Source organism: Puma concolor, chromosome D3 (assembly GCF_028749965.1).
Source record: "Puma concolor isolate L17-30 chromosome D3, mPumCon1.1.hap2, whole genome shotgun sequence".
NCBI classification, from domain to species: domain Eukaryota; kingdom Metazoa; phylum Chordata; class Mammalia; order Carnivora; family Felidae; genus Puma; species Puma concolor.
In genome coordinates this window covers 65,412,132-65,437,286 of record NC_141678.1, presented here as the reverse complement: position 1 = coordinate 65,437,286, position 25,155 = coordinate 65,412,132, and the positions used below count along the sequence as shown (strand labels likewise).

At 46.1% G+C, this 25,155-nt stretch overlaps 1 protein-coding gene across 3 annotated transcripts in view; it reads right to left on the bottom strand.

The window, feature by feature from the left end:
- Positions 1–24,200, bottom strand: part of SETBP1 (SET binding protein 1) — a 380,272-nt gene extending 356,072 nt beyond the window's left edge. Inside the window, exons 1-2 of one of the 3 annotated variants that reach the window (XM_086682866.1) lie at positions 22,991–24,200; positions 2,029–2,685 (exon numbers count right to left, since the gene is read on the bottom strand). In XM_086682866.1, coding sequence (XP_086538992.1) covers positions 2,029–2,514 — 486 coding nt within the window. In that variant the 5' untranslated portion in view covers positions 2,515–2,685; positions 22,991–24,200. Of the gene's footprint in view, positions 1–2,028; positions 2,686–6,603; positions 7,153–22,990 lie in introns of those variants that run through there. The other 2 variants (XM_086682868.1, XM_086682867.1) reach the window with 2 other exon arrangements.
- Positions 24,201–25,155: the final 955 nt, after the last annotated feature.

Genomic DNA, 25,155 nt, shown 5'->3' with positions numbered 1-25,155 from the left:
TAGAAACACTCACTTGGGGTGTCACACATTGGGAGAAGTGATGTCACCTCTCTTTCCGATAAAGCACAAAAAGGGCATCCAGCTTTTTGGTTAATGATGACCAGCCTGAGAATTTCAGAAATGAGAATGGAGGTCCACTGCACACTGCAGCTTCTAAATCATCCCCATGTCACAAATTCCAGAGTTTTATTCTGGGGCATTCCAAGAGGCAGAGGACTATCTTTGGGAATACTCCTGTGGCTTTATGGAAGGTCATAACTGATCAGGACAACGTAGTTCTTTCTAGGGTAATGAACTTGGGTTTGCACACCCCAAACTGTGGGCTGTTGCTCAAACCCTGGCAGTGATGGGGATGGAGGGAAAACAGTTACCACAGTTTTTGAGACTGCCCACCCACATAAAAATCCAACAATGCACAAAGAACTGGCCATCTCAATGGCCACAGACAAAGATACTCATTTTCAAAGCTGAAGAGACCCAACTCCAAAGCAAAGCCTCACTTTCCAAGTGGAGCCTAATGTGAACTGTTCCATTTTCTGGCAAGAATTTCAAAAGTTTCCAAAGGCACTTAGGTAATCTTTTATGACAGAAACCCCAGAAATCACTGCAACTTGTAATGGGGACAGGGGAAGGAAAGCTCAACCTCTGTGCTCTGTGAAAACAAGCTGATTTCTAAAAATTATTTTATATTCCAAAGGTTAAAATAAGATGACCAACTGTCCTGGCTTGCCCAAGACTGAAGGGGTACCTGGTTTCAGGGCTTTTGGTTTTAAAACTGGGATAGTCTGAGCAAACCAGAAGGCACTGGTCACCCAGAAAACCTCCCCTCATCTGGGTCTTTGGATTTTAAATTCAATATATGAGCCCAAACACTTAGCGTGAGGGAGGACACAAGGCTTACACCAATGAAAAAACATGAGTCCTAGCAGTTCTACTGAAAATGATTACAGAAAAGCTCAAAAACCACTAGTAAAAAAAATGCTACAGATTATCTCTGAGCCATAATGGAGAGAGGGTCATTCATTTGTGCTATTTTCAGCTAATCCATCATGTCTAGAGCCCAAGTAAACAAGATGTGGGGGAAAGTTACAAAGACTCTGATGAACTCCTACCACCCTGAACCCAAAACCTCTGTCAACAAGGGGGCTCCTTTCAGAGGCATTTACAAGCCCCAGAGAGTTTTGGAACACTTTCAAGACTAGGGCAGTCCTCTGCTATTATAGCTGAGTGCCATACCCCACCCAAGAAGGGAAGTCACTGTAACCTCCTGTGATATAATTACAATGAAACCTGGTCCCATTCATTCCCAACCAAATACCACCACCAATCACCTAGAGGGCTGCTTTCCACCAGTTAGGCCTGTAGGAGGAAAGTGACAACCAACCAAGTTCAGTCAATACCCAATCTCAAAACATCTGTGATGTGTTAGACAAAGATTCAGGTCAGTTATCCGCCCCTTCTTCTTTCTCCAGTTTGAGCTCCAGGGCTCACCACTGGCTTTCAGAGCAATGATCTCTCACCTTCTACTGGACTAAATTACTATGAAGGTGACTTCCTTAGTCCAGTGATTAACTTGCCTATTTTAGACAGGCTTAACAATGGTGGTTGAAACCAAAAGAAGGTTATAAAGGTTCTTGACTCTTCTGATTGACCAAAACTCTCCATATCCCACGCTTAACTATAACAGATGCAAATATTAAAGCCAAAAAAGAAAAAAAACTCTCTAATTTTGTCACAGCTTAGCCAGGTCTGACCTACCCAAGAGGCTGCTACACAATAAATAGAAGTGTTCCAGAATTATAATTCTAGTAGCTGTTGATTTTCATGTGGGTAGAAGACATAATAATAAATTAGACACTGTACCAAGATATCAGAGGCATTTCTTCTGGAGGGTGTTAAGTATTCCATCAAAGAGATTGATAATTCCAAAATAAATAAGTAATAAACAAACAGACCTTTAATAGCTGGGGGGGGGGGTGTGTGGCAAAAATGAATTAACAAAAAACCCTACAAAACGGGGCTCCCTACCTTCTTTTTGGAGTGGCTTCTTTCCTCCTCCTTCGTGGCTTTGCTATTTTTCCCAGCACGGGACACCTTCTGGTCGCCAGACTGCTTAATGGTGATCTTGATCTCAGGGGGGCATATATAGTTCTCCAGATTCTTTGGGGGTTTCTTAGCCCGCTTGGTGGTCTGAATCTTCAGCTTCAGACTCCCCTCTGTAAAGTTTGCCTCCTTGATAGAAAATTCCTGTTCTTCCAGGCCATCTCCTGCAACCCATTTCTCACTGTCTGCATTTGAGTTGGAATCCACATCCTGCCCTGAGCCCAGTTCATCCTCCTCCTCTGGCTCCATGCGTTCTCCGCCCACTGGGATCCCCTTCCCAGGTCCTGGAGCAGAGAGCAAAGATTCTCCTGCACAGCCGGGAGCAGTCGGTGGCTTGGCTGAGGAGACAGGCAGGAATTCCGACTCGTCCCCCCTTTGCCGGGAGGTGCTTAAGATTTCCCTGGACTCCATGACAATCCTACAGTCTTCAGGAGTTCTCAGGAGGTGGGAGAGAAGAGGGGGAAAGGGAAAGGTGAGAAGCGAGGACACCCGAAATCCCAAGGACAAAGTGGTCCAGCTGCTGGGTTCAGAGTCCCAGGAATGGAGACACGGCCAAGTGTTCAGAAGAGGTCAGATCTGCAACTGAGAAGCAGAGAGATAATTAGTCATGGCAGGAAGGAAAATGACCTCAAAAGTAACTCAAGTTCTAGAAGCCCCTTCCCCCTAATCTATGGCATCAGGGGGAAAAAAAAAAGATGGGAAAAAAACCAAACCAGAACATGCACATCCCCAAATTGGATTATACTGGATTATATTACGCAGACACACACACACACACACACACACACACACACACACACACACACAGCCCTTCACTGAATGGTTAATTTTTCTGGCTATGGGCCCAAGAATAAAGATAGGAGCAGCCAGTCCTCCAGTTCAATACAAAGTTACAAGTTTCTTATACTGAAGCCACAGCTAGCTGAGTCACCATCAAAACCAACCATGACGAAAGGGAAGTCTAAAGTGTTGAGGCAGGTCTGTGGGAACCACGTTTGGCTGGCTTCTTGCACCACTTCCCTCTGACATGTGAAGAACAGTTTGCAAAGCTGAACACAACCCCCGAGCCGCCCTCCACTGTCTGGTTGGAAGGACATTTAGCTAACCTCCTGACCATTCTTTCTTTATCATCTTCCATGGTAAATTATTTCAATTACACAAAATTAGCTTTATTTCTTAAAACAAATGCAAAGCTTAGATGCAGGCTTGAAAGAGGAAAACATAAAGAGTTCAGTGGAAAATCACTTCTAATGCTGTGATTAATACAAAACAATCACTAAAAATGTTTCTGTCCACACAAAAGATATTTAATCATTATCAATTATTTAGATAAAAATAGCCATTCGAGACAGCTTTAATTCCCTTTCTGGTCCTTAAATAAAGTGGCATTCTGTCTACATGACAACAAAAAAAGGAAAAAGAGAGAAGGAGCATTTCACAGGCCTTTGGAGGTATCAGGAATGACTCTCCCCACCCCCCACCCCCAGGGTCTTTGAGTCTGCCTTCCTTCCAGAGGAAACCAGAAACATCAGTCAGGTTCTCTTCAGACCATCATAGGACCAGCTAAACTATCCCTCACCCTTATTCACTGTATGTCCCATTATTCCCAGTTTCAGACTCGTCATTTTCAAGACCCCAAAGGAAATGCAGTGCTCATCCTCAAGAGAAAACAGAGAGCCCCAGGGCTACACAAAATTTCAAGACACTATCTTCTTCCATCCCTAGGCTGTAGGTGAGATCACACTCAAGCCTTAAATAGCTCAATGGGCTGGGGTTTCCCGGCAGAAGACATTACTGCACACCTTCTACCTTGGAGCCCAGCAATTCAAGGTAGTAACCAGCAAATGTGCCCGCCAGAAAATGCCTAAGAACTGCAAAGACACATTGAGAACAGCCAAAAATGAAGCCTGGAGACCGGGCATGTCTTTTCTCCCTCTGGAATCAGTACATTTTCAGCTGATATGGTGTGAGGAAGCTGGCCAGCAAGGCAGCCATTCTCTGCTCCCCAGAGAAGCCCAGGAGCATACTCGGCTCCTGGAAACCGCTCAGCCCTGCAGAAAGACACATTTACAACTGCTTCCTCTAAGGGGAAAACCCAAGGAACACAGCATTTCTGGAAGAGAAGAGGCTGCCCTAGTGAGAGCAAGAGCATCTTCACTGAATCTGTCACAAGAAGACTGGGCAGCCACCTGTGCCCCAGGCTACAGAAGGGACAAAGTCCCCACTTAGGGGCAGGGGAGGGCAGTTAGACCAGGTGACACTTGAAGTTTCTTTTACTTGTAAGATTATTTGTGTCATCCAGACTGATCTACCTTCCTAAAACTTTACATAATTTTTAAAAAGTCATATTCAAGTCAACATTCATCGAGGCCCCTCTTACTGGTTGTCGGGTACCACACTAGCTGTTGAGGAGACATCAAGATGCCTTAGAATGTGTCCCTGTGTGTCAAGCACCAATTGTCCAGTAGATCTTTCTCAGCTCGTACCCCGGATCCATCCAAACTGCAAGCCATGTTTTCACAAGGCAGTAGTATTCAGTGGTTTGCTTCCTCTGACAGGAATCTTCAATGTGACATTTAATTCCCTGGTACGTATTTATGAAGTTATTCTTGTGTCAGGGCAAAAAAGTGAGCCATGTTCTCCATTAAACGTTCCTAACCTAAACTAAATCCACCTGGACCTTTGAACGTCTATTGCAAGTTCTGTGCTGTGATAAAAGAAGATGAAATCTAACTTTAGAGGAATGGATAGTAGTGTGAAATGGTATATTATTAAGAAAATCTCTCCCATTAAAAAAAAAAATTCCCTTCAGAGTTCCTTATATTGAATGGTATAAATCATGAATTAATTGATGTTGAAGACAACATTTTGAAACTTAAAACTCAAGTTGTGAGAGGTCCACAAAAAAATGAAAATTCAACAATTTATTTTTCAGTGCTCCTCCAGTCAAGATCCTAAGATAACAACTGAAATACAGTCCCTTTCTTCAAAGAGTTCGCATTCTTGAAGAGAGATTTGGAAAACAACTACAACAAAGTAGATATTTATATGTCCTATAGTAAAGAAGAGAAACAAGGGAAGAGAAAATGTTTCCCGCTTCAGTGAGGTACAGAGAAACAGATGGGAAACTACACAGGAAGGCTTCAAGGAGAGCACAGAATATGGCTTTGACCTTCAGGGGCTTCAACAGGTGGAGTGGGAAGAAGGAAAACATGGCAGACAGAGGGAACAGCATGCAGGGAGGCCTGAAGCAGGAGCCTGCAGGAGGGTCACGCTCAGGAAAGAGAAAGTTGACGCTTGGCCAGGAGATGTGGCACAAAATGGGGACTGGTGGGAGTTAAAGCTGGAGATAAAAGGTTACAACCAGATCACAGGACACCCTTGAATGCTATGCTAATGAGCTAGATTTTATCTTACAGGTAATGGAAAGCCATTTAAGGGATGTTAGTAGGAAAGAGGCACTATCAAAGCTGCGCGTTAGGAAGATAATTCTGGCATGTAGTGTAAGGGGTGAATTAATGGAACCTGATATTAGAGGCAGGGGGACCATAAGGAGGCTCAACTGAAATTCAGTTCTTGTGGCATGAGGACCCGAACCAGGGCAGTCTTGAGTATGACATGGTAAATAACAGAGATCAAACAGTAACACAGTTTCAAATCATCCCAATGTTCACGAACACATCACTTCCAGATTTTCTGTACCGGTCTCACTTTAAGAATCTAGTCTTAGGGCTCATTAGCCACCAACCTACATTGCCTTTTCAAGTCAAACCAGTCTCCACTGTGGCATTACAAACACAGAATTCTCTCCACCTTGGTATTTTTATAGAATCTTTTCTTATATCCCCTTCTACCGACCCATGCAATGACTGGCATACAACTGGTCCTCTCCAAATGTTTGTCGCACGAAGGAATGAACAAGCAAACACACAGATCCCAAACCTTTCCATAGTTCAAGGTCATGCCCAAGCCTTCACTTCTTCATGGCAACATTTAATAAACTCTGGACCACAGCATTCACTCCCTGGCCTGACTTACACTGCACCCAGCTGTATAGTTTGCCACTAAATACTAGTCTTACATCGTCTTCTTGCTGTTTCGAGCACACAAATCTTATTTTCCTTACTCAATCGCAATTCAGTCTCAGGCTAAGACCGACTGTGGTTGTACAACCCTTATATTTGCTTCAACACCGAGTGCAGGATTGGGTACTTGAAGGGCTTCAAGTTCTTTCTGAATGAAAATGAATTAGCCCCCTGACAGCTTTCAAAGTCCTGTGGTTCCAACTACTTTGACTGCAGCTCTGCCAGCCCAAGAGCCCTCTGTGAAATTCACTGCCTATGCTGAGGATTATAATCTAGCCCCCATGTCCACATGCACCCCTCACCTTAAAAAAATAAAGAAGCTTTTAAAAGTGAAGAGCAAAGAAACCTAACCTGTCTGTTTACTTCCCCAGCACACAAAGCTGTTGTTCTCCTTTTCCCTTCTCCCAGCATATACCTGCCACCCCAAATTCACGGTTCACTTTTTTGGTGAGTCTGGGAGACAACTGAGAGTTCTCTTGTAGTGTACCCCTGCCAACATGTGAGCGTGAGCACACGCACCCACTTGTGCACTCACAGAGGAGAGGAGCCAACGCAAGGTGAAAACCTTTTGCCTTGTCACATTCCAGCAGTCAGCGACTCCTCCAGAGGGGGCGGGTGCACAATGGACACTCTGTACTTGGCTCAGGCTCCTAGTCCAAATAAAGTTAACTCTTTGGTGGCTTCCTGTAGGACCTGGTGTCAGGGCACAGGAGTAATAAAACTTGCTTAGGAAATAACTGCCCAGCACGTCCCACGGAAACAGAGGGGCAAGAAGGGTGGTGATGTACTTGGAAAGAACACTGGGGGAGAAGTCCAGGAACTTGCCCTCTACCCATGGCTCTCCCTTTTACAGTAACTATTTGAGAGGCTGCTTTGAGTCCTTTACTCCACACTTAACTCAGCAATGAATAGAACAAGGTCTCTTCCAGACACAAGACTCTAATTTTACCTTGCACAGCCACAGACCTATGAGGACACTCCACATTAGATAGTGTGGACCTTCAGAATTATTTCTCTGAGGGACTTGGGGAATCCTGGCTGGCTAGATGTGTCTCAGAACCCAAAAGAGTCCCAAAGAATGCACCCTCTCTACCGTTCAAATCTGCAAGATGGAAGAAGTTTTCCTAATCCTGAAGCCTTGGGAAACTCTTACTAATCCCAGAGTATAGCAGCATAAATGCAAATTTTTGAGCCCCACTTATTGAATCAGGGCTCCCAGGGTGGGGTCCAGCCCTCTGGCTTTTCCCAAGCCTTCCAGATGATTCTGATGGGCTTAGGTTTTGCCTAATGTATGTACTTACCCCTACCTCCTGCCTTGACCAATGAACACGATTACTCTGTGTTTAAAGGTATTTCTCCCTTACATCACTATTCTGAGTCTCTGAATATACAAAGGTTGCATTTTTATTCATGCATGCAGTCCCAATGCCTAGCACTGTGCCCAACACATAATGGACACTCAAGAAATGCTGGTTGACTGAATTAATAAATGAACAACCCAACACGGCCTGGGTTTCCCAACATCATCCACCTCTCCCATCTGCTCTGCTCCCACGGCACCACCCACATGCAGGCCATCATCAGCTGGACTGTTGCCTTCCAAAGAGACAATATGGTGGAGCTGGCAGAGCCCTTGGCATATTTAACAGGAGTCAAACATGTGGATTCCGTACCTAGTTCTGTCAAGTAGGAGCCCTCATAAGTCTTCTTTCAGCCTCAATGTCTCATCAGCAAGATGGAACAAATGCCTTCCTGGTCTACCTTATTAGGTTATGACTATTATCTTTTTTTTTAATAGAAGTACACATGCTCTTTATTAAAAAAAAAATTAAAAACATGCACCCCATATGGTCTTAAAGGCAAACAATCTACAAATATACAAGAGTCCCCTGCCTCATTCCTGACCTTCCCCCTCTCACAGAACTCTTCTGTGCCCCACCCCCAGCCCCACCTCAGCTCTGTGTCCTGCAAATCCCCATAAGTCATTTCTTCCATCTTTACCTGTAAAAGCATAATCCTCAGACCAGAAACATTTCCCCCTCAAAACTCTGTAGACTGTCTTCTAACATTTGAAATAACAGAAGAGAAAATGCAGGCCAGCCTGGTTTGTTTCCTTTGTAGGCAACTTGTTTTACGCTGTTATAGTTGAAGATCTTTCCTCCATTGTATTAGAATTTTATGAATGACAAAATGAGTACAGTGCAGATCCCTCTCCTTTTATTTTTCCTACAACACGATGAGCCTTTTGTATCTATAGAGGCAGTAATATCCCCTGTGATCATACCTCTTAACTATTTCTTCTACTCAATGGTTCTGGCTTCTCTCTCAGTTCTTCCTGTAATCCTCACTTTAGCATTCCCATCTATGTCTTCCATTTCCCTCATTTTCTCTCTTACTGTTTTTATTTCTTGATTTTGCATTGTGGGAGAGCAAACCCCAAACTACCCTCCATGATACCAACTTAATTCTATTTTCCGTGTTCCCTTTGTCTCTATTGCAGATTTTTAATTCTGCTATTACACAGTTTGGCTCCCTGCAGGCTTTCTTTACTTCATGCATCTTCCTTTCAGCTGATTCTGATGTTTTTCATCTCTGCACACTCCCTCCCTGTGACTCTGTGCTCCTATCCCACCGGCGGTCATGCTTCTTCCTGTTGCAGATGTCTGGCAGCTTCCTGAAATTCTTATTTTGCAGTTGTAGTAAATAATTTTCATGATACTGTTCCTTTTACCTTATTTGGGTGTTTTTCCCTCTAAGGCCTCCTGTTGGTTCTTGCTCTTTGCTCATGCTGTAAAGGAGAAGAGAGTCATACCAGGTAGTGTTCATCTACAGAAAAAGCACCGGGCAGCTTTTGACTCTACCTTCAGTCCACCTGGAAGGCAATCAAATCCTCCTCTCAGCGCTACTGCTGTTATCAATGATCTCATCATCTAAGTTTCTCTTGAACAGTAATGGCGGTGTGCTGACAGCAGCCTCAAGGGGATCCTGAGAGCCTATCCTGTGTCTCTCTTCCCAACTCCACATTCAATGGGGTCAGGCTGGTAGTTTGAAAATTGGCTATGGTAAGAGTGTTTACACCACCAGAATTAGCAAACTTCACAAATAATGGCTTCAAAACAAATCTGCAGAACAGGGTGTTAAGCATTTACTAGAACACCATTGACAGTAGACATCTACCTACTACTGTTTTGCTGGACGATGAGGGCTTCTTCTGCCAGATTCTTTGAAATCCTGAAGAGCTGAAATCCCCAATATGCACTGTGACAAGGGCTCTTTGTGTCCACCTCAGAGCTGAACTTGAGGAGCCATCTCTGCCCAGAAGTCAATGCCCTGCTTCCACCCCTCTCAAACCTCCCTCCTTCAGACTTTTCCATTTGGTTTCTGAAAGCCATAGACTTTGAGGATATGTATATAATGATGGTAGGGAGGAAACTATCTTCAGTTGTCTTACTAAAGTTGCCCATGCAGTAGACCGGATGACTGCCTATTTTTCTAGTTGACAGAAATTAGGAGTTTCTGATCTTAGAAGGCAAAGGGTGTAAAAGGATGGAATGTGATCCCACCTAACTACAGATAGGGAAGCTAATGTATGTTAACCTAGGTTCACTGGCCTAATGCTATAAGAACCCCTACTCAAATTCTTTTAAGAGAATTTAAACCAGTCACGATCTGACTGGTTTTGGAGGTGATTCAGTATTCATCTTTCTTTATGTCACCTAAGGTATTTAGGTGGGGAGTCAGAAGTGGCCTTTCCCATTTGAAAGACTTGGCATGAACCTAGGGTCCTCCTCCAGCCCCCTTGAGTTAATAATGCCTCTTCATTACTCAGGCCCAGGTCTAAAGGCACTTCCCCAAGCTTCACAACCAGATCAGGACTCCCTATTTTGTGCCTTAACAGCACAGAGGTTTTCTTCACTAGCATTTATTATATTTTATAAATGCATGTGCCACTCATGGGTGCAACTCTGCACCCCGCCTCCTCCTGCACTAGACAGTATGCCCCTGAGGATAAAAGCTAGTCTATTTGGCTCACCATGGAGTCCCCAGAGCCTGGTACAGCTCCTGATCCATGGAGCAATACTCCAAATCATTCACTGAGGAAATGCTGAATAAGAGAATGTGTCAAAGGCCACCAAGCACCATTTGACTCAGGTGCCCATGACTCTGAGTGATCTGCCCCTGAAATCCTTCCTGCTGCAGAAATACCCAGAGTAAATGCACCATAAACTCTGATAAATTGATCAAGTGACCCAACCCTTACCCAGCTCTCAATCAGTGAGGGCAACATAGCTCTGCTACCATGGCTCTCTCTAACCCTGCAAACACACCAGTGGTCTACAGTGAAAAATGAAGGTCAGACTCAGTGGCTTTTTTATACCACATATCTGGATGGTACCTTCCTATCCACAGATCACCTCCTCCAAGCATTGCTCCTGAGTTCTGCACCCACCAATTTCCCCAACAGTGTCTGCTGAGCTGTGGCTTCCCCAAAGTCCCCTGATTTGCACTGATTCATGGGATTCCCTACTAATTCCTCCAGCTGACCTTTCTCCTCTCTCCACACTGTAACCTCTAAGTCATTCTTCAGGATTTGCCTCAAGTTTCACATTCTTCATGAAGGCCGGCTGAAACTTCCTTTTCTATTCCTTTCCCCTTGTATGTATACACACACACACACACACACACACACACACACACACACACACACCCACGCGTGCGTGCGCATGCACACACACACACACACACACACTTACACTCACAGATGGTCTTGCTCTCACTTCCCTGAGCATTCTGCTACAGAGCATTTGGCAAACTACTGCAATGTTCCATGTACTTATTTCTCTCTCCCACCAGACCAGGAACTCCACAAGGGTCGGAGCTGGGTTTTACATGGATCTCTGACACAGTTCAGAGCACAATGAGCATACACACTAAGGATCCAACAGCAAGTGTCCAAGCTATGTTTCTGCTTGAAAAGAAGAATGGAAGCAGCACCAATCTGATGTCACATATTTAGATTACTTAGCCTCTCTTTCCCACTTAGTAACTGTTCCTAGAAAATATGTTTACACTGTTCAAGTCTCATTTGGAAATTGGGTTATAATCCTACCTCAAGGGTTGTTTTGAGAAGTAATTGAAGATTAAATAAGATAATTATGAAAGAACATGTTGGGATCACCATAGTGGACACTCAAATATTTTGTTAAATTTGATTTACTTCCATAGCCTGTGTCATTTAAGCTAGCGTTTGGCTAATTGCTGCCTCTCTTCACAGATCCCAAGTAAAGCCTGAAGGGACAGGGGTTGGAGGCCAACCTCCCCAATCTCCCTATACAATAGGAAGCACATATAAATAGTTTAATTTGCACCTGGTAACATAAGTGTTTGCTGTTGTTTTGACTATTGCTTTTCTTCTTCTTCCCAGTTTGTCTTATGGAGGAAACTGACTTGGTTTAGTCACAAATTACAGGCTCAATTCCCTGCTCTGCCATCTGGTGCTAGGTGGCCTTGGACAAGTTCCTTTTTTTCCCTGGGTCTCCCCATCCCCGTCTTCAGAATGAAGGGGTGCAATAATGTAAACTGTGGCTCCTTCAGCTCTGACATTCGCAGCTGCTAAGCCTTATCTCCTGAACTTGACAACCAGAGTCCTTCAAAGTCTGGGCTGGTTCTTTCAACTTCCTTCTAGATCCTGCTGGTTCTATTGCTCCATCTGACTGAACCTCATGCAAAACTAAGGATCAGTCCCTGTGTTCAGGGATCTCCATGATAGGGAGAGAAGCAGAATCAAACTTCTGAGGCCTAAGGCTGGCACATTTTCCATTAACCAACAGTTCCAGCTCTAGCTTCAAAAATAGTGCCTCCTCTGGGAACCAATAACACAACACAATAGCATGAGCCTTAGAACCTCTGGAGAGAGATCTGTATAGCTCTGGCTGGGCCAATCCCCAAGTTCGTAGGGCAAGTTCTACCTCTGGCATATCATCTGTTGCCTGTGTTTCTCCATGCAGTCGAGGAAAGCACACACTCACCTTGAGAGAGGTGGTAAATATAACCAATGATCTCAACAGGTATTATGAGTTTAATCAAGACAGCAGCCCTGCAATACAGAAGACCTATTTTCATTTTACAGATGTAGAAATAATGGCCCAGAGAGGGTAATACTTTGCCCAAGGGCCCATATTACCTACACCAGATCCACAATCAAATCCAGGGTTTATAAGATTCCAAAGCCTGTACTCTTACATTTACATGATAATGTCTCTAAAACACAAAGTGATACCGCTAGCTACTTCTACAGATATGAGCTCCAAGACCAGTCTGCCACCTGACTTTTCATTTTACTTCCAAATCCTGAGTATCAGTTTTCTCACCTGCCCTCCAAGTCTTTTCACCAAACTTTACAAAGACAACAGTAAATAGCATATGCAGAATAGCACCTAAAAGGTGAAATACGGCAAAATGTAAGAAGTAACTGTAGTCATAGTATTTCCTGTCCAAATAGAGTAGAGAGAGCCACCTGGCAAAGAAAATGATCCTACGTTTTAACATGCATCTAGTTAGTATATAACGAGTGCTTTAAGTTTTTTATTTAACCCTGAGATGTGCCCATTTTAAAGAAAAGAAAACTGAAGTTGAGAAATTAATTAAAGTCACTGAGATGGTGCTCTTTGACTCCAAATGTCATTTGCTTTCCACTCACTCATCATGCCACCCGTCTTCAAATACCCAGAGTTAGCAGCCACTTAAACTCTGGTCCTCCACCGTGCCATTTGTAAACTGGGGATGAAAATGATAGACTTACGTGAAGGCAATGGAGATAAACTAAACAATCCAACAAATAATAAACTCGACAGTTTTTCTCTCAAGGGTCTCTAATTCTGACCCCACTACCTGTTCAGTCCTAATTCAAATTCCTCGACTTCTCAACCATCTGATTCCACAATCACTTTGCTTACTGTCATTTGAACATAAAGTATAATTTGACACCTACATGCTTGTGCTTCTTCCACAAAGGAGATGTTAGGCATACCAGAGCTAAACAAATATTAGCTCCATTCCCTTCCTTTATGATATTTCTCCTTCAGGAATCTTGAACTGCCATTTAATACCGCATTGTTACCAAAACTTGTATGTCTTTCCTCCAATTATACATTAAACTCCTGTTGATAAATGCCAGTATCAGAGCATTTTTATTCTCCAGAGTGGCTGATTCCCATTCTAAATGCTCGTATATAGTTTTATTTTTTGTTCTGAAAATACCTCTTTTGAATACCAGACTGAAGAGTTGGTAGCTAACAATACCAATGGTAGATGGGACAGTCAGATGTCAGGGTTCTGTCCTGTGTGTTATGTGTGAAAGTTCTCTGACTGGCACATCCTTCTGCTCCTCACATCTATTCCCCTGGCATTCTGAAAACTCTGGTCATGGCTCCCATCTCAACATGCAGCCTTGGCCTTTTTCTCACAGGACCCCCATTTCATCTGTCTGGCCATCTGACATTCCATAGAACCCTGGTCTCTGAGAAGTGATCTTCCTTCTGCCTCTATATTCTCAAGTTGAGCTTCTTCTCTGCAGATCTGAACCTATGCAAGACTGTCCCATTCATTGTTCAGGACTCAGCCCAAGCCCCACCTAGTCCCTGAAGCTTTCTGGGATCTGTCCAATGCCAGTGGTTCTGGCCTTCCCTGCACTCCCAATATAGTTCAGTTAGCCTTAGATAGCTGCCTTTCATGAGTTCTTGTGAAGTCTTCCACCAGACTGAGGGCAGAGACAATGTCCTCTCCATCCCTTTGTGTCCTTGCCTCCCCACCCCCAGCACCCATCAGAGTCTCATCACATTCATATTTAAATGTCAAGGAGTGTACAAAGTCGGTTGAATCAGAGGGCTCAAAATGAGTCTGAATGAAAACTATGGACAGCTAGATTGGGTCCAACTTAGAGACCTTGTCCTTCCCACTGAGAAGTCCTCAGACCATCAAGATGCCTCCTATGGGTGATCAGCCCATCAATATCAGCCAGTTGGACCTTGTCATCAGGGGCACCCTGCTCCTGCCAGTTGCAGTACTTGTTCATGATTAGCATCCATTTGTGTGTGTGTGTGTGTGTGTGTGTGTGTGTGTGTGTGTGGCAATTCCAAACTTACATTTGAACTTTGTCCCACCTCTGCTCCTGTGCCAAAGCTATTTTATCCACTAAGAATATCCCCTTATTCCAATGCTACTGTCAAACCCAACACCACATCCTTCTCAAAGCCTTCCCCGACTGCTCCTGATCACACAAATAGCATAATTCCATTAGATCACACTCCTACTTTGGCTGCAGACTGAAGCTTTCCTTTTGAGCTATGCATGTCTCTACAGATATACTATCCACTCTCCAAGGGCAAAAGCCATGTCTCATGGACCTTTTCCACTGAAAAGTGTCAGGAACAATGGCTCACACAGCAGCAATGTTGAGATTTTAATAGATATTTGTGGATCAAAAAACTCACTGTAAGTGAGCTCTTGAGAACAAAGTGATGAGCAGAAAGAAGGCCCACATGGCTCTGACATCATATTATTGTTTTTAGCCACCATTATTAACCAAATTAAGTATTAATTTAATACTTAAAAAAATCAAGGTCTCATAGCTCAAATAACAATAGGTCACAGAAAGAGCCACTAACCACTGCGAGGAACTTGCCATCCAGATTTCATTATTCTGCTACAAACACAACAATGGTGCCCCACGGCTTCTGATGAGCATTCTCAGGCTACTATGTTGGATCCATCAAGTTCAGCATCTCCAGTCTTCCCATCTCTCCAGCTCCAACCCCAATTTCAAACCCAAGCAGTTTTTTCTTTTTTTTTTTTTTTTAAATTTTTTTTTTTCAACGTTTATTTATTTTTGGGACAGAGAGAGACAGAGCATGAACGGGGGAGGGGCAGAGAGAGGGAGACACAGAATCAGAAACAGGCTCCAGGCTCTGAGCCATCAGCCCAGAGCCTGACGCGGGGCTCGAACTCACGGACCGCAAGATCGTGACCTGGCTGAAGTCGGACGCTTAACCGACTGCGCCACCCAGGCGCCCCCCCAAGCAGTTTTTTCTACTGACAGAATTGCAAATCTTTGGCAGACAGAAGGAAAAATGAAGAAACTGTTCTTCACCAAGTTAGGCTAATAGTGTTGCCTGGTTTTCCCCCTATCCCAAGTAAATCCTAGAATAAAAGTAACTGCCACGTCTTGGTAGCTTATAGAACCTCCCTCTTCCTAAATATCCAACCAGGTGTTCCTTGGTGAGTAGGTAAGAATTCCCACTGAACTTCCAGAGGGCTTCAGATCAAAGCACAATTTTCCTGATCCCACCCCACCCCAAATCACAGAGGCTTCTGGCTTCGGACAAACTAGGGATCATTCCCTTTGACCTCAAAATGCACAGAAACCAATCACCAGTTGTTATGGAACCCTGGCCAATGCAGGACAGACTCTGCTGTGGGGATGGAGAGGACATCCCAGAAGCACAGGCATAGCCTGTGCCCAGCCTACATGCCCAAAAATAACACCCAGCCCCCCAGATCCATGAGGGCTGTGGAGTAGCCACAGCAGAGATTCCAGATGCTTACTTAGCACAGGAGGCAGTAGCAGAGCCCAGATAGGGAATATTACACTCCAGGTTTTCTAAACTGTCTGCATCAGCTCCCTCTACTCCACTCAGTTATCTCACCAAAGGGGGCCAGTATTCAAAAAAGATGTAGAGAATCAATCTTTTTCTTCCTTCCACATGATTCTTTATCTTATTCTTTATGATATTTCTTCACACTTAGCTCACCATCCATCTCAGCCTCTCCCTGTCCCTGTCCTCCAAGTCTGGCTCTCTGGTTCTAACTGGGGAACTTCTGCTGACCCTATTTCCATTTCTAGAGCTCTTCTACCACAGCAAGCACTTAGCAAAAGGCACAACTCCTCAGTGGGATTGGTTTGGATGGTTGCTGGGCTGCCATTAAATGGGTCTGAGAAGCTCTGAGCTTTAAAAAAAAAAAAAAAGCTTCAAAACTCCTAGGACACTTCTAGCTATAGAATCACAAAATTTCATAATGGTCCCCTCCATCCATAGCAACCAAACTCATTCACTTCGAGGTGCCCCAAGCTAAGAAGGTGTCCCCCATCATACGCTAACGGGTGGCCAGCCCAGCATGCAGTCTGCCTCTCAGGAGCCCTTCCCGGAACTGAGCACATTTCTCTGCTCTGGCTTCCTTTCCAGTTCGGCCAGCCTCACTGTCACCGAGGAGCAGGGAAGCACTGGGATTAAAGTAACAAAGAAGATTGCACGGTTAAGTACCAAAAGAAGTGTGGTGGACAAAAATGCAACCGGAATTTTCAGAGAAAGTCAAGAGCTATGTGTGCTAGTGTGGCAATGAGCCTCTAGTAGGCACTTAATAAATATTTGATGATTGAATGAATGAGTGAATCAGTGACTGTTAGGATGTGCACGTGGTAAAACATCATTATCTCTTAGGCTTCGAGGGAGAAACAGAGTGGGTGACTGCCCCTGAAAGATGGCCAAAAGTATAAAAAGCCATTAACATAAGTGGTTATTATTCACTTTGTTTAAGAGGCCCTCATTGTGTTGCTTGACAGTGCAGAGCTTTGGTATACCTTAAACAACATTTACTTTTAATATCCTATCTTTGCATAAATTCTGTGATTCATGCATGCAACAGAAATCACTCCTAAGTAGGGACAGGGCTTTGTGGGCAAACCTGGCTCCTTTCTTTAAGGATTCACACAGCCTAGGGCGGTAGTGACAACAAACAGCAAAGCAGCATGAGCTGGTTGCCAAGCAAGTGCTTTATACCTGAAGTGCTCTAGAGACCAGGGTGCAGAGCTGAGAGCTGGTCTGATATCCTAAGAGGTAAATGCTCTGACTAAAAGGGACCAATCAAGACACCTTCCAGAGAGGAGGCAGAAACAAAGAGTGAACTCAGGTGCAGAGGTGGACTCCTGTACAGAGGGCCCAAGGTGAGTGAAGAAACCAGTCTGATGGGAGCAGAAGCCAGCAAGTGTTGTGTAAAATGGGGTTCACTGGAGAACACTACCAGGTGCTTAGTGCAGGTTGCTGGACAGGACAAGCCAGGAATCATGAGAGAGAGAAAGAGAAGCAATCTAAAGGAGGAAGGGAGCAAATGGACTGTGAAAAGCTTTCCTGATTCTAGACAACCTACATGGTTCTCTGGGACAGAGGCAATCTTGCTATGAGCTCTTTTCTTGAGAGAGGCTAAACACTGTCCTGAATGTCACTGCTCAGCCACTAGGGCTCCCTATGGAGAACCTCCCCCTCACTCTCTCCAGCTTGCCCTAACTCTCTGTGCACCTCCGTATCTTTTTTCTTTTCTTCTTCTCATTCTTAATGCTAAGAGCATTTCCTGAGTGCCTATACACCTGCGAGTCCAAATTGCATCTTATCTGAGACTTTGAGTCTTAGATATGCATGACATATACAAGGCCTCCAATAATTCAACTGATTTATACACACACACACACACACACACATTTTTCTTGTGAGTCAACTCAAGAACAGAAAACAAGTATTCCCTGACTGTCTTAGAACACAAGGGCCCCTGTTGGCATTTCTGGTTACACCAAAGGGTTATTAATCTCTGGGCTATGGTGACAATAATCCCAGGCACCAGTTTCCAGGAGGCAGCATGGAAATCCTCTCAGAGTTCAATTACAGAAATTAGCTGGTATTATTTAATCCTTACAATGCCTGTGAAGTAGGCAAGCTAAGCATCTTTATCCCTATTTTCCTGATTAGGTTACTGAGGCTCAAAGAAGTTAAATAACTTGCCAGGGGCCATTTAACTGGGAAGTAGCAAGGACAGGATCCAAAGCAGATCTTGTCACTTCAGGTGTAATGCTCTTCACACTTTAACACAGCCATCCGGTCCCAGGTGGGCCACCACCTTGTGTCATTTCAGCAAGTCACTATGTCAATTGCCTCATCTTCTGAGTGGGGATAAACTCCTTATCTGGCCTCCCCCCTTAGAAGAATCAAGGGGGCTGATGTGACATGAAGCTATCTTGAAAAGAACAAAGACCTATGCATATGAAAGGGAGTACTTTTGATGGGAGAAGTTGGGTAAGGGAAACATTTCTCCAAGCTGGCAAAGTTCTGCACCTGTTATCTGCTTACCATTCATCCTTATCCCTCCCCAACACTTGGAAGGGTAGAAGCCTCAGCTTGCCTGGGGTCAGTTCAGCTGGCTTTACCTACGATTATTTCTCATGGGTCTGCTGATCACAATCCATCATCAGTTCCTGGGAGGGCTGCCTGCTTCCTCCCCAGGTGTTCTGTGGACTTCAGGGCTGTTCACACTCTCTGCTTCACCCTGGCATCATTCGCTCTGAACCGGATAGGAAGTCAACTGGGAGTTTCTAAGCCAAAGGCCACTGAAAAAAAAAAAATGTTCCTTCAACTTTGGAGGGTATCCTCTATGGATAAGGAAAAGAAAAAAAAAAAAAAAAAAAAAACACTCTGAAAGGGACTCTGCTCTGACCAGAAACTTTGAAAGATGGTTGGAACTTCCATTTGAGAACTCTAAGGGCCCACTAACTTGCACTCAGCCATCTAAGGTTACCAGTTCCCCCCCAAACTTCATATTGCCCCAACTTGGTATGTCTAAGTGGGCATCAGAATCTAGTTGAAGGCTAAGGGAAAATGGAAATGAAAACCTGCAGCAAAACAAAACTTTAGGTTGGCATCTATCCCCCAAATTCATGAAGTAGTACATTCTGTGGACACCTTGCTATTTCCTTTTCTGCATTTATCAAGTGTTAGGTTGATGAAAGTGACTGAAGCTTGATGAAAATTTGGTGAAATACCAGGGTTGCCTTTAGAAACAGTTCTAGATGAATCTTAAACCTATGTCTATATGTACGACGGTAATCCTGGCCTCAACCATTTTGAGAAGCTCACCAGGTTTCATAATAGACCACAGAACAGGAGTGAAGTTGGATACCTGTTCCCTTCATTGCAAGAACCCGAGGACCAAAAACAGTGGTATGCAGCAAGGATTCTGTGAGGCTTCCTTTTTTTCCAGGGAAGGGCTGTCCCACTTCAGGGCAAGAGCAGCCCCCATCCTGCCCCCCACCGGCCCCCCACCCATAGACCTCTCCCACACAGTGGGTCCCTGAATAAACTCAGTAACATCATCCCATTTTTTAAGGCACTGCTACTCCTGACAATGCTAATGTGTTAATAATAATTTACCCCATTCTTCTGGCAAGGGCAGAACTGAAGCAACTTGAAATGCCATCAGCAAAAAATTATTTATTTCCCATTCCTGAGCAGAGAGAAAACAAGGTTTCATTGGCTGGGTCTGCCTTCAATAGCTTTCTGGTTTCAATTAAAACTTCAAGTCTCCAAGGGAAAAACTGGCATTCTGGGAGGCTGAGGCCCAGCCAAGTTTCAGTGTCTCTGCAAGAATCAAGAAAGGACATCCCATCCATCTAGCCACTTCTCATCTTCCTCCTTTTGCATATTACAGAGAAGCTTCGAAGCAGAGATTGAAGTACAACTAAAAATAATGACTGGCTTGAGAGAACTCTCCTAGAGGTATATTTTTGTGCCAGAGAAGTATTGATTCGGCCCCTAATGGAATTGAAAGTCAAGATAACAGCAGAAAGGGAATCAGGGGTCCAGGGGAAATGCCTACCTATTTATTTCTTCTTCAGCAAACTCCTGCCTCCTGCCTCTCCCCACCTACCTTTCTCAACAAAATTCTACAAAGATTCCACGCACTGTTTTCTGTCTCCCAACCCTCACTGAGGTTAGGTGATTTACAAAGTAGCTTGCTGTGAATAATGTGAGTACATGACCAGAAGCCCTGATGGCACCAAAGAGGCTCCTAGGTTCACTCAGGGATACCCCTAGGATTCCCCCATGTGAAGTCCAGAACTGGGCCTGCCCAGCAGCGCCTTCCTATGTAACATTATGATGTTAACGTACAAAAGATCGGATTACAGCCCTTCACTTGCTTAGCCCATTTATGAACATATAAGGCAGTTGATATTTTCTCCTAAGCCAGAAGTGGCCCTCTCCTACCGTACCGCTGCTTCTCAGCCACTCCCCCTTATGTTCACTACAAGCCCTCCCCTCCCCCACCTCCAGTTTGTTTATTCCAGTGACACGTCTATTTTCCCAACTCCGGGAGACGAGTCCGTTTCCCTCCTCTGGCTCCCGATCACATTCCCTCACCACCTCCTCCCCCAGCCCAGCTCAGGTTACTAGAGTGGCTAGCAGCGCCCACAGCCCAGCTTTTGCACCAATTCTACTTCCCAAGACAAGGAATTTTTTTTCTTACTGGGGGAGGGGAGATCTAGTGCAAAGCAGCACTTTCAGAGTACCTGGTCTCCCTATCTTCTTAGACCACCTTCCCTAAATTTACAAATACTCTGTGCTTAACCACACTCCTCGGATCTGTCCTAACGCCCATCTCTGGTAGGAGGCAATCCCATTAAGCACAGAGGAAAGCAGAACATCTTCAGCTACACTCTGAAGCCTTGGACAACCGTGTCAGGGCAGGAGATCAAGCCTCCCCGCGGGAGTCTTGGGAGTCTGGGATGGTGGAAGCCACAGAAAGGAGGAGAAAGGGGAGGGAATGACCAGGGATTGTAAACTGGCTACATTTTAAAGAGCTACAAACTTTCTCCTCCCTCACACGCCCCTGGCCAGTTTGGCCCCGCCTCCCCATCCCAGCCAGACAACATCTAACTGGGGTGAGCAAAGGAAACTCTCCCAGAGGGTCCAGGTCTGGCCCCAGTGTTGCAGATGTGGCCTGCACAGAACAACACCCTTCCTCTCTATGTCCCTCTTCTCTACTACACTCCTGTCTCCACCTCCCAAGACACACACACGTTTGCAAACGAAGATGAGTTTGAATGGGGGTAAATCAGATTTACCTGAGTGAACTACTAGAGGGTAAGAGGTGGGGCCCCAACAGCAAGATAGTTTTAGTGACAGCTACTTTATAAAACTAGTTTTTTGTATGAATCTACAGGAAAAGAAGAAAAACAGGAAACAGAGTAAAGGAATGAAAAGGAAGAGAACAAAAAAAATAATAATGTTATTGAAAAACAAGTAGTATTAGATTTCCTTAAAGACCACGGACTCCAACCAAACTTTAGGGGGAAAGGTGTGGATAGTGGAGGGTAGGGGGTGAGGGCGTGGAAAGAAAAGTAGCTGTTGTAGAATTCCAGAATAAACTGCCCTTTTGGAAGAGTTTCTGAGGCGATAAAGAGACACACAAATTGGCCTTTTAGTATTAGACGCCAACCATGAGATTATCAGGACAGTTTATTTGAAGCGGAAACGAATCGGAAATCCTTCCCTCAACAGTCCTTTCAGATGGATATACACACCCTCAGAACCCACACAGACACACAAAAAGAATAAATGCAGCATCAGGGGGCCATAAGAACCCCCTCCCCACAACTCCCGCAGTACCTCTAGCCTCATCTTCTACTTCCAATTGCACAACTTTCCGATCTCCAAAGAAAATACTCCCAGTTGGATCCGATTTCAGAATTGTTGTAAGCGTGTGGGTCAAGGGAGGAGGGGTGTTTGCAGCGTGTAGGGGAGGGGGACTGGAAGACAGCATTTAGGCAGTCACTTATTTTTTTAGAAGCAGCATGCTCTACCGATCAGAAATTGCTATTACCCAGCAAGGCTTCCATCACAAACAGACACCCCAAACAGCATCACCGTTATCACCATCTTGCTAAAGATCTGCCCAGTCCAGTTTACCTGACTTTGTCTCTGTGGAACTTCTCAGACAGTATTTTAGCCAAAGAGATAATGGTTTGAAAGACAAAAACAATAAATCGATACTGAAGGGCTCCCTTTCCGGAGTGATTTCCCACTGGAAACCACCGAACGGGGAAGCCTGCCGTTAATTCTCAAGCCCAGGGCTCCTCTAGAAACACACACAATGCGTGCTTTCAAAAAAAAAAAAAAAAAAAAAAAAAAAAAAAAGGCATTCGTCTGCTTTTAAGGGAATTCCTGTCTTTTCAGAGTCCCAAAACCGGAGAGCACGAGACAGAGACTCAGATCCATTGATTAAGATTTTAAGAGAAAGACTAACACACAGCCACAACACAAGCACACACCAACCTTCGCCGGCTGGACCACTTCTTCCCTGTTCTTCTTTCTATTAACGACACGTTAGATTCTGATACATACCCCCCCCCCCCAAATATCCAACTAGGTTACAATGTAGCTCTCTAGCTCCACTTAACCTGCAAGTTACAAAGAGACCCCCCAAAATAATATATATGTCTACCTATCCTGCTGCCTTCCCACCTCTTTCCCTACCCCCTCCCCCTCTCGAGTCCACTCCACCAACGCCAAACCCGCCAGCCCAGGCAGCCGGCGGCAGGACCGAGGGAGGGTGCAAAAGGCGGGGTGGGGGGGTTGGGGGGGGAATCAGATTAGGCGAAACTCAATAAGCGACCAGCCCTCCAGCCCGACGCTTCCACTATCGCCGCCGCCAACGGGCCACTCCAAATGAGCCAGCATCGCTGCCCACCCGCGGGCGGGCCGGAATCGCGCCCATCCTCCGCAGCCTGGCGGGGACCGGCATCCCGCCCCCTCGGCCCCGTCTCCCCCTTCCCGCCCGGTGCAAAGTCAAAGCCCCGGCGAGGCGACGTTAACTTTTGCATACAGGGCACACACACCGCCCCCGGCCCCGGGCGTGCGGGGGCCCGGGGCGCCGCGGGAGGCTGGGCGCCGTGCTCCCGGGCCAAGGTCGCCGCGCGTGCTCACCCATGTCCCGGCGGCTCCGGATCCGCTGGCCCCGGTGCTCGCTCAGATCCCGACTCCCGTCGCTTGCCCGAGCCCCCAAAGGTGCTGCTGCGGCAACTCCATGGCGATGAGCATCTGTCAAACCGCTAGCCGCGGGCGGGCCGCCCTCGCTCGGGGGGCGCCGGGGCCCCCGGGCGCGCGGAGGCGGCGGCGAGCGGCGGGCGCCCCGGCCGGCCCCGCGCTTCCCGCCCGGCGCGGCCGCCTCCGCCGCGCCACCGATTTATGGAGAGAGATATCAAGGGGGAAAATGGCGTCTCCGGAGCCCGAGGAGTCCTGGAGTAATCACATTCACACACACACACGCCCGCACGCACACACACTCGCACACACTCGCACACAGGCGCGCGGCGAGCCCGGCTAATTTTAGCAGGAGCCAAAAAAAAAAAAAAAAAATTATATATATATATATATATATATATATATCTCAGTCTCTCCGATCAATGCTATTTTTCCCCCCCTTTCTTCAAAGGATGGATTGGAGCTTTAAAAAATGTTGCCGGGTTTGGGCTCGCAGGAGGCGGCGCGCGGAGGGCGAGGGCGCTTTTGCTGAGCTGTGCAGTTCGGTCCGCGGCGCCGGGCGGCCCTGCCCGCCCGCTCGTCCGCCCGCGGTCGCTAGTGCTGCCGCCGCCGCCGCCGCTCCATGGCCGCGCCCGCCCCGCGCCCCCGCCGCGTCCCCTCGCCGCCCGCCCGCGTCCCCGGCGAGCGCTGGAGTGGGGTCGGGCCCGTGTGCCTGCCTCCCGCGCCCTCTCCCGAGTCCCGGAGTCCTAGTGAAAGGAAGGGGGAGGGCGCGGGCGGGGGAGGGGGGAGGATCGGAGCGGCAGCGCGGCGAGCCGAGCGGGGACCGCCACCCCGCGATCTGCCTCGGAGGGGGCGCGGGCGCCCACACAGCTCGCCCCACGGACCGGGGGCCGCTTCCCCGGCTCGAGCCGGGGGAGGCGCAGCCAGTAACCAGCGAGCGACCTCTCCCTACACCCTCCCTCTCTCGGTGAATTTCGGTGAATTTCGATCAATTGGAGGGAGTGGGATCTTGCTGGGGGAGGAGGAAAACAGTTCGTGGAGGCCGACCGGTGACCCCTCGCCGCCCCTCGCGCCCCTCCCGCTCCCCAGCGCCCTCGCGGCCCAGTGGCTCCTGCGCGCCGGAGACAGACGCGGGGACAGGGCGGCCGCGGGGACCACCGCGGGCTCGGAGCGGGTTCCCGGGCTCAACACTGCCACTATCTGACACAACAGGAGCAGTGTTGGGGGGGAGCAGCGCGACGAGGCGCGAGATGTGATAGGCTCTGGAAACTGGGTGCATTTTTTTTAACCTGGCAATTACATTTCACTTTCAGGGGGTTATTTTTTTATTTTACTTTACTTTACTTTACTTTAATTTACTTTTATTTTATTTTATTTTATTTTATTTTATTTTATTTTATTTTACCTTATTTTATTTTATTATTTTACTTTATTATTTTGTTAAGCAACGTATATGCACTCAGTTGCTTATGTGCATATTTTTATTATTCACAAAAATTGGACACTTGATGAAGGGAAAGACACGGAGAGATGACACATGAACGTTGGCATGCAAGTTCCATCTTTAGGGTGGTGGAAAGAATAAGATGAAATATCTTCAGTTCATACAAAATATGGTGGCATTTTAATCCCTTTGAATGTTTGTATTTGGGCTGCAAAAAAGGGAGCTTTTCCAGCAACTCACTTGCAACTGAGGAATGGAACTCCTCAGGGACATTTGTATTATAGCACAATATAGGACACAGGATTCAAGATTTGAGGAAGGTTTTTCTTAAAGACCTCTGGGTAGAGTGTACTCAGAACTCAGATTCTGGGAGGACTATGACGACTCCCTTCTATACAAGCGTTTTTGAACATTTGGATTGAGGAATTGATTTGGTAATGACTGGGGATGTCCCCCTACCCTCCACATCAGCCACTGACTACCCTGGTCGACTGCTGGTTTGCATTTTACCACAGAGGGTCTTCATTCTCATCACTCTGGTCACAGTACTGCTGCAGTGAAGGGGGACAAGGGAGACTGCGTCTTGGTGGGAGGATGCCCCTAACTCCTCTCCTGCTTCACGTCCCTGGATGAGCTTCAGTCTGGTTCTGAAAAGATAGTTCAC